The 18239-nt window shown below is 43.6% G+C and overlaps 1 protein-coding gene across 1 annotated transcript in view; it reads left to right on the forward strand.

Moving 5' to 3' along the window:
* Nucleotides 1-3219: 3219 nt before the first annotated feature.
* SEMA3C (semaphorin 3C) overlaps nucleotides 3220-18239 on the forward strand; it is a 174460-nt gene continuing 159440 nt past the window's right edge. Inside the window, exons 1-2 of the mRNA XM_079785392.1 lie at nucleotides 3220-3598; nucleotides 5571-5710. Of these exons, the coding sequence (XP_079641518.1) occupies nucleotides 5608-5710 (103 nt within the window). The 5' untranslated portion in view covers nucleotides 3220-3598; nucleotides 5571-5607. The remainder of the gene's footprint in view (nucleotides 3599-5570; nucleotides 5711-18239) is intronic.

The following is an 18239-nucleotide window of genomic DNA, read 5'->3' on the forward strand; positions in this document are numbered from 1 at the left end:
AGCTGGCATATAGATGTTGAGAAAAGGAGAAAGATAGGAGAGAGGAGAGTTAAAGAGAAAAGGGGCGAGGAGGAAGCAAGTGTAAAAATTGCTCAGACTCATACTGAAAAATATAAGATGGTAAATCAGTCATGTTTGAGTTTCTTTCTCTAGTTCAATATTTACTATCCATGTGACTTTGGGAAATGTTTCCATTTGTAAAATAGTAACTTCATTACAAATGCTGTTCATATAATATACACAGTGCCTGGAATATATATGCTATATGTTCTCCCATGACAAATATTTTTATTGGTTATGAATAATTCTGATTAACAAGAAGACAATTTTAAATCTCTGCAGGATTGAGATTCTCTAGTTAAAGTTCATTCATATAGCTCATCTGCATGATAGAGAAAAATCTGAAAACAAACTATTTTTGTTACATTTGAAATAAGAGAATTCTTAGCTGCACAACTCATAAGGAAAATATGGGTACATCACTCAAAATCAGTCCGAGTTGAAGTTAAGTTAAATGACTTTTTAAAGGACTACCAAAAATATCAAAATTGCAAATAAGGCCACTGTACTTCTGAGAAACTTCAGGGTAAAGATGTACTATTTCTTTACCACCTTAATGAGAGCAATTCTAAGCATTTTAACTTGTTGTTCTTCCCCCAAGACATTTTGATGAGGGCAAATTTTGTAATTAGTGGCCTCTAAAATTTAATTGTGTCATTAGTCTTGCAGATCCATTTGGCGTCCCTCTTTCCTGAGCTAGCTTATTCGATTAGCTAATAATTGCTTTCCACCTGTCAGGACAGAAACAAAGTCTGCATCCTAGAAAAGTGGCACTGGCCACCAATGTTTCTTATACAACTCCTGATTTGTTAAGGTGTTTTAAGCTCCAAAGCAGTTTGGAGAAACAGGCAGAGATCAATCTTATCAGGGGTACCTTTTGCCACTGTTAAAATTTCTCTATATGGCCCAGGCTCCAGCCAACCATGAGCAATAATTGTGTCCTTATGCCTGAATCCACCTTGGCTAGTGCCTAGCAATGTTTTTATGACTCATTTTGAGGCATGGCCTATGGTAAATGTCTCAGTACTAAGCAAATACCCATTCAACTCAATCCATTGGAAAGAAGTTTATTCAGGCAAGATGGGAACTGCATCACAAGTTTCATAGACTGTGATTAAATTAAACCATTTGTCATAGTCTCAAAAGCCTCATGAGAGATTTAGTTAATTCTTTGGGCTTTTGTAAACAGAGTAAATTCCCTTGTAAATACACAATTTGACATGCATGCCACCTTACATTTCCTTATCTTTGTTCTTGAAACTTAAAAATAAAATGTATAACATACTAGTATTCTACCTTACATGGATTTACAAATTAATCAGTATTTAATCCCTCCAAATTTCTAAATTAATCTATATATAAAAGCCTAAGCAACTGAACAACCAAACGACCTGTTGACCAGTTGCTATGACGTGCACTGACCACCAGGGGGCAGACACTCAATGCAAGAGCTGCCCCCTGGTGGTCAGCGTGCTCCCAAAGCTGGAGCGCTGCTCAGCTGACTGATGGGTGCCAGACGCTGGGCTCTCAGCTGGCGAGGGTAGCTGCGCCCAGCCCAGGCTCAGGCTCCTCCCTGACTGCCTGTGCTTGGCCCACTACTACATCCCTGAGGGGATGTCAGACTGCCGGTTTCGGGCTGACCCCACCGGGCCTCTAGTAATTATATAATTTGTTAATGCTCACAGCAATCTTCTTCCTAAAGATTTCTTCTTCTCCTTCCTTAAGCTAATGCTGACTCAGACACCAGTAGGAAGATAACAGTGGTCAGGATATAACTTGGGACTTAATCAGTCTCAGAAGTGCTTCAGAGAAAATACATAGTGCTTACATGTTTGTGTCTTGTTTTTAATACTGTCAGATGTCTGGTGGGTTAAATTCACTATACCAACTTTTGTCAAGGAACTGCTCACATTTTTACTGCAATAATCATCAAAAAATATAGTCTAACCCTATTAAACTTTTAAAAATAATACATCTATTAGATGAGAAGTTGCTTTCATAAACTCAGATGTTTAAAGATAATATTGGCCCTGGAATATAATGTTTGAACTCTTAAATTGACTCTTATTTGATGTGATCCATTCACATCGTAGCTATACAGAGAGAATTAGAGACAGTTTTATGTAGCTTGGACATAACAGGCAGTGTTTACCCACATGAAAGATGTGTCTTAATCACTTCTTCACTTCCTCCTGCTGAGGTTTAAGTCAACTGTCCCATTCCAGCGAAGATTTTGCACTCACAGAACTATTTTCTTCGAGACCGTTTATAAGAATTAAGTTTCTGCTTTACTTCCTAAAGAGAACTATAAGGAAAGAGGCGAAGACAGTGCACTCCATAGTCCCTTTGTATAGTGACATCTGCTGGGCTGTAGCCCATAGTGATTTTTTAAGCAAGTACCTGCTCATTTTATTGAGGCAAAAGCTCATTTCTCTTGATGGTCTAGTGTCTAGATTCTTGTGGTCCGGATAAGTAATTTTCATTTAAACATCAAAATGAGTTCCAGAGTTTAACAAGTTTATCTGATAGTAGAGCTAGAAATATACCCCATAATGCCTAGATTTGTAAACATCTATCTGTTGGCATAATTCAGAACAGCCTTGCTCCACAAAATTGTTAAGTAATTTCTTGCAGTTTATGTTTTGGGAATACCCTGGAGGAAAAGATACTGGGAATGAGCCAGTGTGGAGGGGGTCCACAGAGTTACTGCTTTACATTAAGTAAACGAAACAGAAAACAACACCCATTTAACAAGGATCCATGTCTGGGATGCAATTGTTGGACTGATTTTAGAACAGTTGCCGCACGAAAAGGACAAGACGGATGCTCTTTTAAAGACGCATCTCTTTGCCTTAAAAGGATGCGGTGATCCTTCTCTGGTGGGGGGGAAAAAAAGAAAAAGAAAAAGAAAGAAAAGAAAAAGACTGATTTGCACTTTGATATGTATGGCCAGGCAACGCGGGTATGCCTTCCAGGAGTTGCTGGTAAAAACAAAACCCTGGGAGCGCCCTAAGTTGCTGGTTCCACCTAGGACAGCGGAGTTGCTCGGCGGGTCCCCTAGCCCGCGGCCGCGCCTTCCAGCCTCCCGGGCCGCGCGATCCGGGGGCCGCCCCGCCCGCCCCGCCCTCCCGGCTCCGGGCCACCCGCCCGCGGCGCGCCCTGGGTGGGGCCTCGCGGCCGTGGGGATGCGGCCGGCCGCGCTGGGCGGCTGATGCGAGTCGGCTGGGCCGCGCGCCGGGGCAGCGGGAGCCGCGCGCCGCGCCGCTGTAATCGGACACCCGAGCGCTCGCCCCCCGGCGCCGGGGCCGCTTTCCATTCACTCCCAGGCGCTGGATCGAGCGACGCGGAGCCCGGCTCCGGCTGCCACCGCCCCGCCGCGCTGAGGATTCCTTTACAAAGAAACTCCGAGGACCGGGAAGGAAGGGTCTCCCCGCCGGGTGGCCTCAGACCTGCAGGTCTCCTGGGAAAAGGGCCGGAGACCCACGCGGGGCCGGGCCGGTAGCGCATTGCCTTTCCCGTGCTGCGCTCCTCTCCCCCGGTAAGCGGGTTCCTGGGGCGCACTCGGCGTTACTTTGGGGTCTGTGTATTGACTTTTCACACATCTGCGTATTTTCTTAAGAACGCCCGCGGTGTGTCCGGGAAGCGCCTCTCTCGCTGGGAGCCCGGCTGGAGTTGTTTCTTTAGGCGGTGACACCTGCGGGGCGTTCAAGTTGCACATTTCAGCGACTCCTAAGGCCGCGTCGCTGGAGAGGACCCGAAGGAGTCCTGTTCGCACAGGCTGTTCGCGTTCCGACCAGAAGTGAACATAAGCAGCCTGTCCCAGGGTCTGAGTGAAAGGGAAGAAGTTAGGAGATAGGGGGTGTGAGGCGTCGGGGAAGACACTTGCTTTGAGGCGCTTTTCTGTAGGTTAGGCTTGCAACCACATTGCACTGTATCCTTGCTTCCTTTGACCTGTCATTTCATCTCCAATGTTTGTTTTATTTTATTTTTTTTTGTATTTGTGGCAAGTGTCTCTTTGGGGGGGGGGGGGGGAGGGAGACATACCAGATAAAATCCTGATAATAGCCATGTGTAAAAATATGTAAATACTGTCAGCCTTCTTAATAAAGAGACAAAGGTTAGGCATATGGGTGGCTTTTTTTTTTTTTCTTCTTCTTCTTCCAGGGAACAAATGACTAAGGGAAAGTCACTCCATAAAATCAATTTTCTTCTAAGTCAATTTAGGGATGACAGGGTGAAGAGGTTGTGGAAGCAGGAAGAAACTGTTTCTTTTGAAAATTACCAGCGCAAACATCTCAAGACTTTCCTCCGTCTGTGTGGGAAAAGAGGCGCACGGTTTTGTTTCTAACTCTCATAACTTAGGTGCCACCTAGGAAATCAACTTATAATTTTCATTTAAGAATGGCATGTTCGGTATAATTGTTCTTTTTTTTTTTTTCCTTCTGCATTAATGAAGCAGTGTTTACAACTTGTAATGGCATGTTATGGAGTAAAATCAGTGATAAGATTTTAATTTTAAAAGCCACGTGGTATTGAAGGTCAGAATGGTTGTGATCTATAAAAATTCATTCCTAGATTAAACTGTCTTGTCATTTCAGTATATAATTATGCTAGACCCCAAATAATGGGATACTTTTTACGGTCCTGAGATTATTTCACGTGCTGTGACTACTGGAGCTTTTATAGATCTGTAGTTAACACGTTACCTGGTCTTCCTCGTGTCCAGACATTACTTAATAACATGTATCAATTTTATAGCTACCGTTCCAGATAGTACTTGTCTCTCTGATTTATCTATTGGAATTTTGACAGCCACTTTCTGGTTGATTTATATGAACTATGCGTTGAGAGAGAGATGGTTCACTAGATTGCTCACCACTAGGTCATTGGTTTGAGTTTGGCACCAGTCCAAGGTTACCTCATCTGCATCCTTTAACAGCTGTGTGGTCATCTGTATAAAGTGGCCGATAACTGACTCAAATGATTTTAGTGGTCAAGGATTGAGCACATGTCAATCTATGCATAGAAACACCATTTCAGGTACAAGAGCTAATGGGTATGGAACGTTCATGTGGGATTTTTTTTTTTTTTTTACTACTACTACTGTATTTATGGTAGGAAGGGATGTTTTCATCCATTAACACCTATCGATACCATTCACAAGTCATTTAAACATAATGTGAGTTTTAGAGAGGAGATCACGTTTAAACATTGGTTTTCCTTTGGGAATCAGTCACTTTTTCCTGGCGGCTTTGTTCTTTACGTTTTGGAAGATGAGAGTTTCTCTTTCGCAAACACTGCCAGACCAAGGGAATTGAATCCAAATTTTTTCACATCTAAGAAGCAAAGTCACAGCACCTCCTACTGTTGGCCTGACCATGAAAGTTCAGGAATGTCTTTTGTGAATAAGGTGCTCTGTCTAGATTGCTGGTTATGTTTGTGTGGGTGTGGGTGTGGGGGTGCTCCTAAAATGTGAAATGAAATGTAAGAAACGTACCTCTTTTTTAAAGGTATTTCTCTTGGATGTTAACTTGAAAATCTGAAGAAATGGCATTCCAGGCAATCTGCATGTTGGTTGGAGCATTTGTTTGTTCTGTCTGTGTGAAAGGATCTTCTCAGCCCCAAGCAAGAGTTTATTTAACATTTGATGGTAAGCAAGTTGATAAATTCTCTGGGAAAATGTTATTTACCATTTGTTTTCTTATCCAGATTAAAAAACTAAAGGCAGTAATGTATTATTGGATATTGATTTAAAAAATATTTACGGGACTCGTTTTGGGATGACATGGCTATTTAAAATTATTGGTGAATAGACAAAAGCCCTCTATTGCATTTGTTTCGGAAAATGCTTGAAGTGTATTCTGCCCCCTTTTAAATTTCTCCTGTGTTTGCATGTGCATGCACGGGGGCGATGGTGAAGAACTCAAAGCCTACAATCTCTGATTTTAGTATTCACCTGGTTTGGTTGAGAAACACTTTGTATGTACTAATCTTCATTAGCAGAAAGAACTATGAAGGTTAAATTATTGAAATTTTTCCTAATAAATTTTGAGCACTAGTCTTGAAACTGGTCTTTCTATATAATAATGTTTCTTCTATTTCCACAAGGGCTTCCTGAGTTTGGCAAAGTACCTAATTGTAAAGGAACTAAAGGAATAGTTCACAATATGCTTCTGATTGCTGTTGTGTACAGATGTTATCTTCAGGAGCTTAGGGAAATGAGTGTGACTTCAAATTTTCACACACATTAAAGTTGTAAGTCCTCTGAGGAATGGTTTGCCGAATGTACGCATGAGCTTTAATGTATATTGTTCAAAGGACTTACAGATGGATGACTCAGTCAGTCACATAACCCATAGTAATTGGACAGATGGGATAAGAAATGGATCAGGAATATCACCCTGCCACTCAGGCTTATTTATATTTTTATGGCTTCTTTCAGCTCTGTCTCTGCATAAACCTCTGTATCATTGGGCATATTTTCATTTTCATTTGAGAAACAATATACTCTAAGACCTTCCTGTAACAGGATGTCTTTGAAACACTGGTATCTTGAATTTCAAGTAGCAGTATGACTGACACTTATGACAAATGGCTCCCTACCTCCCTCCCCTCCCCTCCATTCCCTCTTCTCCCCTTCCCTCTCCTCCCTTCTCCTCCCCTCCTCTCCCTTCCCTTCCCCTCCTCTCCCTTCCCTTCTCACCAAAAGCTTTCTCCAAAGTTATCATAAGTTCTATAGGAGCCTTATGAACTCAGAGTGTGTAAGCTTCTAATTGCTTCCTTAGCTTCTAAGCCAGGCATTCCCCTTAAAACCCATGACTATCCAGTTAAGTTGTGAAGGAAGGAAACAGATCCTTTGAAGTGTCCTTCAAAAAAAAAAAAATTACTACTAAAGCATCTCATAGTCAGCTTACAACTTTTCTCCTAAATTAAGAGCTACCTAGTATGAAAAAAAAAAAAAGGCATTAAGGAGAAGTACAATTTCTCCCCTATTTTCTATATTTCTCTCAGTATATAGGAAGATGGAGTGGTCCCACAGATTAGGTCTCTAAACCCATTCTCTATATTTCATCAAAATTAATCAAACTTTGTTTAACTTGAACTTAATCCAGTTAGGTAAATATTAAAGATAAGTGTGTCACCAGAGATATTTCATCAAGTCTATATTTGAAGAGACAATTAAAATTTGTCTTTTAATGAAGTTTAAGAATGCAATCTTTTAAAACCAAATTTCATTACTATGTAGGACAGTAACTGCTCTGTATACAGTGACTAGAAGTTATCATGGGCTTTAAAAAATACTGCATCTCTAATATTGTAAGTGATCCCAAACTCAAAACAGATTCTTGCAAAATAAGACTTACCTTCGTTTATAACATACTAGAGGCCCGGTGCATGAATTCGTGCACGGGTGGGGTCCCTCGGCATAGTCTGCGGGGATTAAGCTGAAACTGGCAGTCCAACGGTGCTGCCGCTCCTGCCTGTCGCTCCTGCTCATCCTGGCCCCGCTGCGCCTGCCGCAGACTTGCACCCAGTCAGTCCTGATCGGGAGAGGCTTGTGCCACCACAGCGGCACTCACCAGCCGTGTGCGCCCGTCCCAAAGGGGGTGGGAGGGGGGCTGGGATGCGATCCGCCCTCTGGGCAGGTGGTGGGATGCCCTTGCCGGCCTGGGATCCAGATCCGTCCCACTGATGTTCTCGCTGGTTGTTGGGAGCCACCTGGCAGCCGCTTTTATATTGTTTCTTCCTTGAGGAGCTTCTAGGGAGGGGAAGCGGCCGCGGTGCCTGAGGCCGACTTCCAGGAGGCCAGCAGCGCTACCAGGATCAGGTGGGCAGCACCGGTCCGTAGGTGCCTGGCCTGTTCTCCGGAGATTGGACCTGTAGGACTACTGAGGGAGGGAGTGGTCCACTGGGACAGGTCTGTCAGCTGAGCAGCACTCCTGCTGTGGGTGAGCACTGACCACGAGGGGACAGCTGCTGTGTTGAGCGTCTGCCCCCTGGTGATCAGTGCACATTATAGCGACCCGTCATTCAGTCGTTCAGTTGCTTAGGCTTTTATATATATAGACTAGAGGCCCGTTGCACGAAGATTCATGCAATAGGCTTTCCTCCCCCAGGCTGCTGGCACTGGTTTTCCTCCGGCACCCGGGACCCAGGCCTTCACTCTGGCTGCCGCCTTCCGTCCTTGTTCTGGCCAGAGCCTTCAGTCTTTGCTCCGGCCGGAGCGCCACTCCTGTAGCTCCCTCTGTCCCCTGCCCTCCCCCTCAGAGCAGGCGTCCTGCCCCGCCTGGCAGCTCTGCACCTGCATGCGTGCTGCCCAGAGGCCCGGAGCAGCTGGGGGGCAGGGCTGCCACCATATTTGTCGGTTAATTTGCATACTCACTCCTGATTGGCTGGTGGGTGTCACAAAGCGACAGTTTGCATATTTCTCTTTTATTAGTGTAGATGTAGAATACAATAAGCTATCGATCTGAAAGATTTATAATTCTTGATATTTTATTCTTCCCAAGAGCCTTTTTTAAAAAAAATTATCTTTATTGCCCTGGCTGGTTTGGCTCAGTGGTCAGAGTGTTGGCCCACAGATGGAAGAGTCACGGATTCCATTCCCAGTCAAGGGCACGTACCTCAGTTGCAGATTCAATCCGTGGCCAGGTCAGGGGAGTGAGCGGGAGGCAACCAGTCAATGTGTCTCTCTCAGGTTGATCTTTCTATTTCTCTCTCTCCTCTCTCTGTCTCTCCCACTCCCCGTCCATTTCACTCTCTCTAAAAATCAATGGAAAAAATATCCACATTCCTTAGGTGAGGATTAAAAAATTATCTTTATTGTTGAAAGTATTACAGATGTACCCTTTTTCCCCCCCATAGACACCCTCCACCCCTCACCTGTCCCCTCCCCAGGACCACTGCATTATATTATCTGTCCATGGGCTATGCATAGATAAATCATTGGTTAATCTCTTCATATACCCCCTCCCTCTTCCCTTTGAAATACTTCAGTCTGTTGCATGCTTCAATGCCTGGATCTTTTTTGTTCATCAGTTTGTTTTGTTCACTTGATTCCACATACAAGTGAGATCATGTGATACTTATCTTTCTCTGACTGACTTATTTCACATAGCATAATACTCTCCAATAGTCTTAATAGGAAATAATCATAGAGATAAAATATCACAATTTAGAGACTATTTTAAAGCGATATATTAACAAGGAAATTCCATAATTTCTAAATTAAGTACAAAAAACTCCTAAGTTAGACTATATATTAGGCAAAGTATCATAGGAAAAGTAGCTTGGGCAAAAAAAAAAAAAAAAAAAAAAAGTTAAAATGTTTAAATTTTAATCATAAATTTATAGGTATTTTCTCAAGAGATTTGATAGGCCCTAACCAGTTGTCAGCCTGCGGACTGAAGGGTCCCGGGTTCGATTCTGGTCAGGGGCATGTACCTTGGTTGCGGGCACATCCTCAGTGGGGGGTGTGCAGGAGGCAGCTGATCGATGTTTCCCTCTCATCGATGTTTCTAACTATCTATCCCTCTCCCTTCCTCTCTGTAAAAAAATCAATAAAATATATTTTTTAAAAAAAGAAAAGAGATTTGATAGTATACCTGCTTGAGATACCTGTTCCAAATTTCTTATTAAAGTTTGTCATTGATTTTATGATGGCTTATCTGAGTAGGTTACTAAATTTCTTCCAAAGTAGTTTAGTCTTGACATCAAAATTTAAAAATTTGTGCAGGGTTGACATATATAGGGTGGGGCAAAAATCTGCTTATAGTTGTGAGTAAACCAAATAAAGAGTTTATTCTTGCATTATTATTTTTCAATTATTGTATTATTTTCCATATGAACAACTATAAATCTACTTTTGCCCCACCTTCTATATGAGCATATGTTAATTTAAATACATATCTTACCTTATAATAGAGAAACATGCAAATTGACCGCACCTCCGCTATGCCCCCGATTGGGCCAGCGGAGGCTGAGGGCGGGACTCCGGGTGGCCTGTCAACCGTTGATAAAATTAAGATGGCGGTGCCCAGTGGCCGCGCCCATGCCGCTGCTCCCCGGGGTGCCTGGGGCGATCGGCACCCGGGGGGGGGGCGTGGCCGGGCCCATGCCGCCGCTCCCCGGGGTGCCTGGGGCGATCGGCACCCCGGGCCGCTCCCCGGGGTGCCTGGGGCGATCGGCACCCGGGGGGGCGTGGCCGGGCCCATGGCGCCGCTCCCCGGGGTGCCTGGGGCGATCGGCACCCCGGGGGGGGGGCGTGGCCGGGCCCATGGCGCCGCTCCCTGGGGTGCCTGGGGCGATCGCCACCCCGGGGGGCGTGGCCGGGCCCATGGCGCCGCTCCCCGGGGTGCCTGGGGCGATCATGCCGCCACTCCCCGGGGTGCCTGGGGCGATCGGCACCCCGGGGGGGCGTGGCCGGGCCCATGCCGCCGCTCCCCGGGGTGCCTGGGGCGATCGGCACCCGGGAGGGGGGGGGGGGGCGTGACCGGGCTGGGAGGTGCTGGGGACCCCATGCTACCATCCCCTCCCAGAAGCAGCCCCCGGTGTCAGGCTGGGAGGTGTCTGTCCCCCACACCGCCATCCCCTCCCAGAGGCAGCCCGGGGTGTCCAGCTGGGAGGCGCCCGTGAACCCACACCGCCATCCCCTCCCAGAGGCAGCCCGGGGTGTCCGGCTGGGAGGCATCCGCGACCCCACACTGCCAACCGCTCCCAGAGGCCGCACGGGGTGTCTGTATGGCAGGCGCCCGAGCTCCCACGCCGCCAACCCCTCCCAGAGGCAGCCCGGGGTGTCTGGATAGGAGGCGCCCAGGACCCCACGCCGCCAACCCCTCCCAGAGGCAGCCCGGGGTGTCTGGATTGGAGGCGCCCAGGACCCCACGCCGCCAACCCCTCCCAGAGGCAGCCCGGGGTGTCTGGATAGGAGGCGCCCAGGACCCCACGCCGCCATCCCCTCCCAGAGGCAGCCCGGGGTGTCTGGATAGGAGGCTCCCAGGACCCCACACTGCCATCCCCTCCCAGAGGCAGCCCGGGGTGTCCGGCTGGGAGGCGCCCGTGAACCCACACCGCCAACCCCTCCCAGAGGCAGCCCGGGGTGTCCGGCTGGGAGGCATCCGCGACCCCACACTGCCAACCGCTCCCAGAGGCCGCACGGGGTGTCTGTATGGCAGGCGCCCGAGCTCCCACGCCGCCAACCCCTCCCAGAGGCAGCCCGGGGTGTCTGGATAGGAGGCGCCCAGGACCCCACACTGCCATCCCCTCCCAGAGGCAGCCCGGGGTGTCCGGCTGGGATGCACCCGCGACCCCACGCCGCCAACCCCTCCCAGAGGCAGCCCGGGGTGTCTGGATTGGAGGTGCCCGCGACCCCACACTGCCATCCCCTCCCAGAGGCAGCCCGGGGTGTCTGGATAGGAGGCGCCCAGGACCCCAAGCCGCCATCCCCTCCCAGAGGCAGCCCGGGGTGTCCGGCTGGGATGCACCCGCGACCCCACGCCGCCAACCCCTCCCAGAGGCAGCCCGGGGTGTCTGGATTGGAGGTGCCCGCGACCCCACACTGCCATCCCCTCCCAGAGGCAGCCCGGGGTGTCTGGATAGGAGGCGCCCAGGACCCCACGCCGCCAACCCCTCCCAGAGGCAGCCCGGGGTGTCTGGATAGGAGGCGCCCAGGACCCCACACTGCCATCCCCTCCCAGAGGCAGCCCGGGGTGTCCGGCTGGGAGGCCCCCGTGACCCCACGCCGCCAACCCCTCCCAGAGGCAGCCCGGGGTGTCCGGCTGGGAGGCGCCCGTGACCCCACGCCGCCAACCCCCAGAGGCAGCCTGGGGTGTCTGGATGGGAGGCGCCCTCAACCCCACACTGCCATCCCCTCCCAGAGGCAGCCTGGGGTGTCTGGATGGGAGGCACCCTCAACCCCACGCTGCCATCCCCTCCGAGAGGCGGCCGGGGGTGTCTGGATGGGAGGCGCCCGAGACCCCATGCCGCCAACCCCTCCCAGAGGCAGCCCGGGGTGTCTGGCTGGGAGGCACCCGCGCCCCCAGGGAGCGAGTCAAGTACTGATGATTCTACCAAAGGTAAAGTTTAGAGAAAGAGAGGATAGAAAAGGAATAGAAGGAGAAAAGTAAGAAAGGACAAAAGATGAAACATCAAGAAAAAGAAAGAGAAGAAAAAAAGGAAGAAACAACCACAGGATATCACCTTTCCAAGTCTCATGAAATTCCTGTTTAAGGAGTTTATTTTATGACTCTTTTAGTTTGGGTTTACATTTTTACTGTTTTGTCAAGACCACAGCAGGTACACTGTCCAATATGTTTTTTTTAAATAAATTTTATTGATTTTTTTACAGAGAGGAAGGGAAAAGGATAGAGGCTAGAAACATCTATGAGAGAGAAACATCGATCAGCTGCCTCCTGCAGTATGTGCCCCCAACCAAGGTACATGCCCTTGACTGGAATCGAACCCGGGACCCTGAGTCTGCAGGCCAACACTCCATCCACTGAGCCAAACCAGTTAGAGCTGTCCAATATGTTAAAGAAAAAACCCTATCTAATAAAGAGAGAATATGCAGGGGAGGGCATTTGGGGGTGACCGGGCTGTCAGGGGAGACCAGTTGGAGATGATCTGGCTGGCAGGGGAGCAGTTAGGCGTCGATCAGGCTGGCAGGGGAGTGGTTAGGGCAGTGATGGCGAACCTATGACACGCGTGTCAGCACTGACACGCGTAGCCATTTCTGATGACACGCGGCAGCATGCCGAGGATGAAACATTTGCTGCTCCTGAGGATGAAACATTTGCGACTAGAGTCTTGGAGTTAGTTTTTTCCTCAAAGTGACACACTACCCGAGTTATGCTCAGCTTTTTGGCGAAGTTTGACACACCAAGCTCAAAAGGTTGCCCATCACTGGGTTAGGGGGTGATCAGGCTGGCAGGCAGAAGTGGTTAAGGGCAATCAGGCAGGCAGGCGAGCAGTTGGGAGCCAGCAGTCCCAGATTGTGAAAGGGATGTCTGACTGCCTCTTTAGGCCCGATCCCTGTCGGGCCTAAAGAGGCAGTCAGACATCCCCCAAGGGGTCCCAGATTGGAGACTGTGCAGGTTGGGCTGAGGGACACCCTCCCCCAGTGCACGAATTTCGTGCACCGGGCCTCTAGTAGATATATATTTTATTTCATTTATTTCATATTTCAAAATTTCTATAACTACTTTGCAACCAAAAATCAGGACTTGGAAGATGCTTTTGAGGAAATTTAAGTAATTTCAAGTTACATCTGGCAGAGGTCTTTTGCATCTTTATAGTTTCTCATAATTACATTGCCTCCTGGCTCTTTTGTCTTGAAATCTTCACTGTAACTTGATCCTCTGCCTGTCTCTTTCTGGGGAGACCTTTAGGAGAATCCTCTCAGTCCTGTCTTATTTATAGTCAAATGATGAATCACAGTTGATTTAAAGGTATAAGAAACAAGAGATTCTTTCTCCCATCCAAGTTCCAGCCCTTCTGCTCGTGGTGGAATGATGGACTGATAACATTTAAGAAACGATTTACAGATTTGCCATCTCTATTGATCTAGCGCAAGGTCAACCAGATGGTCATCAGTCCTATGGGAGAATGTACTTCAGATGTTATTAATTAGTTACATTTGTGCTAGCTAAACCTTGCATGTTAAGAGAACTTACTCCTAGAAGATATTACATTGTGTAATTTTTATAATTCTCATTTTATAATTCTCAGTGCCACATAGCTTTTCGAATGAATATATAGTTAATGCAACTGTTTTTTAAGTTGAATAATAGTGGAAAAGCAATTCAATAGTTTAACAGATTTATATTTCATAACATTATTGCCACTGTATTCCCCCTCCCTCCCCCCCAGATAAACTATAAAGGTCATATGGAAAGGTAAGGATACATATGTGCAATAGACAAAAATTGTTTTGATTGTTAATATAAAAAGAGAAAGCATTGCATTTATCCAGTAGAGATTTTAGCATGTAGTATTTTATAAAATCAGGAGTAAGTACAAAATAATTTGATAAAAAGTATCAGTTACATGTAATTTTAAGAGAAGCTACTGAGCTTCAGAAAAATGGAATTTTTTTTACATTTTTATATATAAAATATGATTACTGAGTTAATTATATTAAATGTTATTCCTATTTAAAAATTAGATAATTTATTACAATAAGATTACTTTTTCAGCTAGCAATGCTGATTGTGAATCTAAGATATTCAATTTACTGACATAAAGTTATTCACATTATATTATTATCCTCACTATGTCTGTAGGATCTGTAGTAATTTTTTTTATTTCATTTCCGATATTGATGATGTATGTCTGCTTCCTTTATGCTCTGACTGATCTGTACAGAGATCAATTTTTCCATTTTATTGATCTCTTTAAATAATCAACTTTTTTGTCTATTATTTTTCTGTTTAATCTTTTTTATTTATGCTCCAAAATTTAATTATCTTATTTCTTCTTGCTTTATGTATAATTTGTTCTTTTATAACTACTTAGCATGGACTGTTAAATTACTGATTTGAGAAGTTTTCCCTGATACAACCAGTTATGGAGGTATGGTACAAATTTCCCTTGAAATACTGCTTTAGCAGTGCCCCACATATTTTGATGGAATGTGTTGTGATTTTCAGTCAGTTCAATATGTCTTCTAATTCCTCTGTTATCTTTTCTTTTACCCATGGGTTATTTAGAAATATTTTGTATAATTTATAAATATTTGGATATTTTTGTATATCTCTCTTATAGATTTCTGCTTTAACTCCTTGTTGTCAATGAGCATACATCATGTGTTTTTACTTATTTAAAATCATTATAGTCTACATAGAAAAGAATATGTATCCTGCTTTTGCCACATAGTTTTCTATTAATACCAATTAGATTCAATCAGTTGATGGATTTCTATACCCTTTCTGATTTTTGGTCTAGTTGTTCGTTCAATTAGTGACAGAAGAAGTTGAACTCTCCAACTATAGTTACGGATTTGTCTATTTCTCTTTTTCAGTTCTATCAGTTTTTGATTCATGTTTTTGACTTTTTGTTGTTAGGTACTTACATATTTAGAAGTGTTATGCCTCCTGATGAATTGAACTCTTTTTATTATGAAATATCTCTGATTATTACTGGGAATAATCCTTATTCTGAAATGTATTTTGTATGTACGTAATGCTTTTATATTTTTTGATTAATGAAAAATAACACCAAAATTTTAGCTATAATAAAGTGTGGAAATGTTTACCATGATTAGACTGGCCTCTACAACATATTTTAATTAAAATATTAGGAAATATATTTAAACAGACATTTTTGATATGCATAAACGTATGAATGTGTGATTGGCATTGTGGCATAGTGAGAACAGCATTTACATAGAAACCAAACTATCATGGTTTTTAATCTTTGATTATTCACTAATTAATTCTGAAACTTTAGCAGGACCTCAGTTTCCTGACCAGTTAAAAAAACTTGGACAAAATTATTTCTTATATCCCTTGTTGCCCTATAATTATGTGATATTTAAGTTTAGTTTTATTTTATAAATCTCACCTCCTTCAAGAAAGTCTTATATAGTAACCTCTTTAATGTTTTCAATAAAATTTTATGTAAATGACCTGGGCAAGGGGAAGAACAAAACTAAACAAACAATTTTCAAAAAATCAGGGATATTGGAATCATACAAAACTGGTTTTAAATCTTGATTGTCTGTTACTTCTGGGTATGCTACATTTGGATAATTATTTTATCTCCCTAATCCAGAATTTTATAATCTGTAAAATGGTTAATAACACATATTTCATATAACTATTTTGAAAATTAAATGAATTAAGCTTGTAAAGGGTGTTGGGTAGTATACATAGTACATCCCATTACAATACAGTACAGGGAGGCTTACATTAAAGTTAGTATTTATAAATTCCTTTAGCGCAGAAATATGATCTTCATTACTAACCCTCCACTTAGCATAGAGACTGTGATATATTGCTCAGTAAATGTTGAATTAACATAAATTTTGATACCCCTTACTGCTACATCTCCCAACCAATAGAGCATTGATACACTGCAACCACCCTTTAGTGAATTTTGGATAATTTAAAACAATGACATATAGCGGGGAGAATGCAAAAGAAATTGATTTCTTTATCATAGCACTAAAATATACAAAGCATGAGAGGAATTTTTGAAGATTCTATTTTTTTAAGTCCAATTTTTTATGATAAGCTTGAACTTAATAAGAACTTAGTCTACTCAGTTTACTTCTAATGATCGTCATGGCATAGTGAGTGGCTAGAAATTGGATCATTCAAATCAGAAAGGGGGGGCATGTGGGATAATTTCTAACCGATTTCTGTACCATGAAATGAAATATATCTGTGTAAATATACCCATAGGAAGATATAAATAAAAAATATAATTATATCCATATAAATACCAAATGTCGATCATATACTATGCTTAAAGCAGTGGCTGTTAAATAGTATATCAAATTTTTTCCATACTTTTGATGAGCAAATTGAAATTTATTCAGGAATGTTTGCTGTCTGGAATACGTTGTGTGTGAAGAAATTAATAGACCTTACATTCAATACTTAATTGAGATTTAATTACTGGATTTATTAATCTCTTGTACGGTAATGAGGATAGGTATTATTAAGTTACTAAAATAGCAACATTTCTTCCCTTTTGTTTTAAGAAAGTCAGCTTATCCAAAATTACACAGTAGCTCCACCTCTATTAACAAAGAAGCAAAATTCAGTCATGTGGATGTTTGTCTTCCCAGTACAAATCTCTGAGTCATCAGGCTTACTTTTTAAAGTAATCCTGATGGATACAGGATTATCATTTTTATATGTTTTTAGGTCTAGAAAGATAATATCTGGAGATAAAGAAGTAGGATAAAGGTGATGTGCACTCAGTATTTCATAAGCTTCAGAAAGCCCAAATGAATATTATTTTACAGAAAGGGAAGTCTGGGTCCACCGAAGTTTTTCTTTTGTTTCAAAACTCGTATGAGTTATAATCTGACTGGCGTGGCTCGGGGGTTGAGCATTGACCTATGATCCTGAAGGTCATGGTTTGAGCATTGACCTATGATCCTGAAGGTCATGGTTTGAGCATTGACCTGTGATCCTGAAGGTCATGGTTTGAGCATTGACCTATGATCCTGAAGGTCAGGAAACATGCCCGGGTTGCGGGCTCAATCCCCAGTGTGGGGCATGCAGGATGGCAGCCGATCAATGATTCTCTCTCATCATAGATGTTTCCATCTCTCTCTCCCTCTCCTTTCCTCTTGAAATCAATAAAAATATATTTTTAAAAACACAAATAAAAATTCTGATGAGTTATTAAGGTGCCCCTGGAAATTTCTTAAAGCATTTATAAAGCTTTGGGAGCTCAAACATAAACTTATTGATAGTTAATTGGATGGCAGAAAGTCAGTCATTTGTCACTATTAATTCTTTGCTTGTGTTCACTAGAACAGTAAAGATGTCCTACTACTAAACTGTCCCTCATCCTTTGAAGCCTGTGAATCATTGCCTAAAACTCAAAGGGTTAAAACTTCATAAAGGTGCTACTATTTGGATACATTTTTCTTAGTTTATTTTGGCCAATTTTCCAGCTCCAGTTTGAGTTTTACATTTACATTTGCATGTGCATGACAGTGCTTTAAAAACATAAAAATGTCACTGTGCATTGTAGTGGGCAACAAGTATATAAGTGTAGAGCCTTATAAGTTCTTTCAGTTATTTACTTAGTGATTTTTTTTGCCTTCTTTCAGTGCTGAATTTTTATTAATAAAGTTATAAATGTCTCCAAGTCATTGACATATAAATGAAAGAGGATGGAATTTTACAAAGCACCTTTTATCGTCTATAGCTGCCTCATTTGACAAGAAGCTTAGTTAATTAAACGATAAATAAAAGGACCCCTGTGAACTGGTGAGCTAAACCCAAAAGCTGATGAATTGTCATTGGACAATAAACTCAAAATAATAAATTGCCTCTTTATGAACTCTGGTAGCATTAACTTTTCAAGGCACATTTGTTGAGAACAGTTTGTCTTATGGTCGCCCAAGAGATGAAAATAAAGCCAATTGTTCTTGATTTCTCCATTCATCTTGGAGAAAGCTCACTCTGGTTGTACTGAATCTTCTGAAATATTTAGTTCTT

This window comes from Cnephaeus nilssonii, assembly GCF_951640355.1.
Source record: "Cnephaeus nilssonii genome assembly, chromosome: 12".
NCBI lineage: Eukaryota > Metazoa > Chordata > Mammalia > Chiroptera > Vespertilionidae > Cnephaeus > Cnephaeus nilssonii.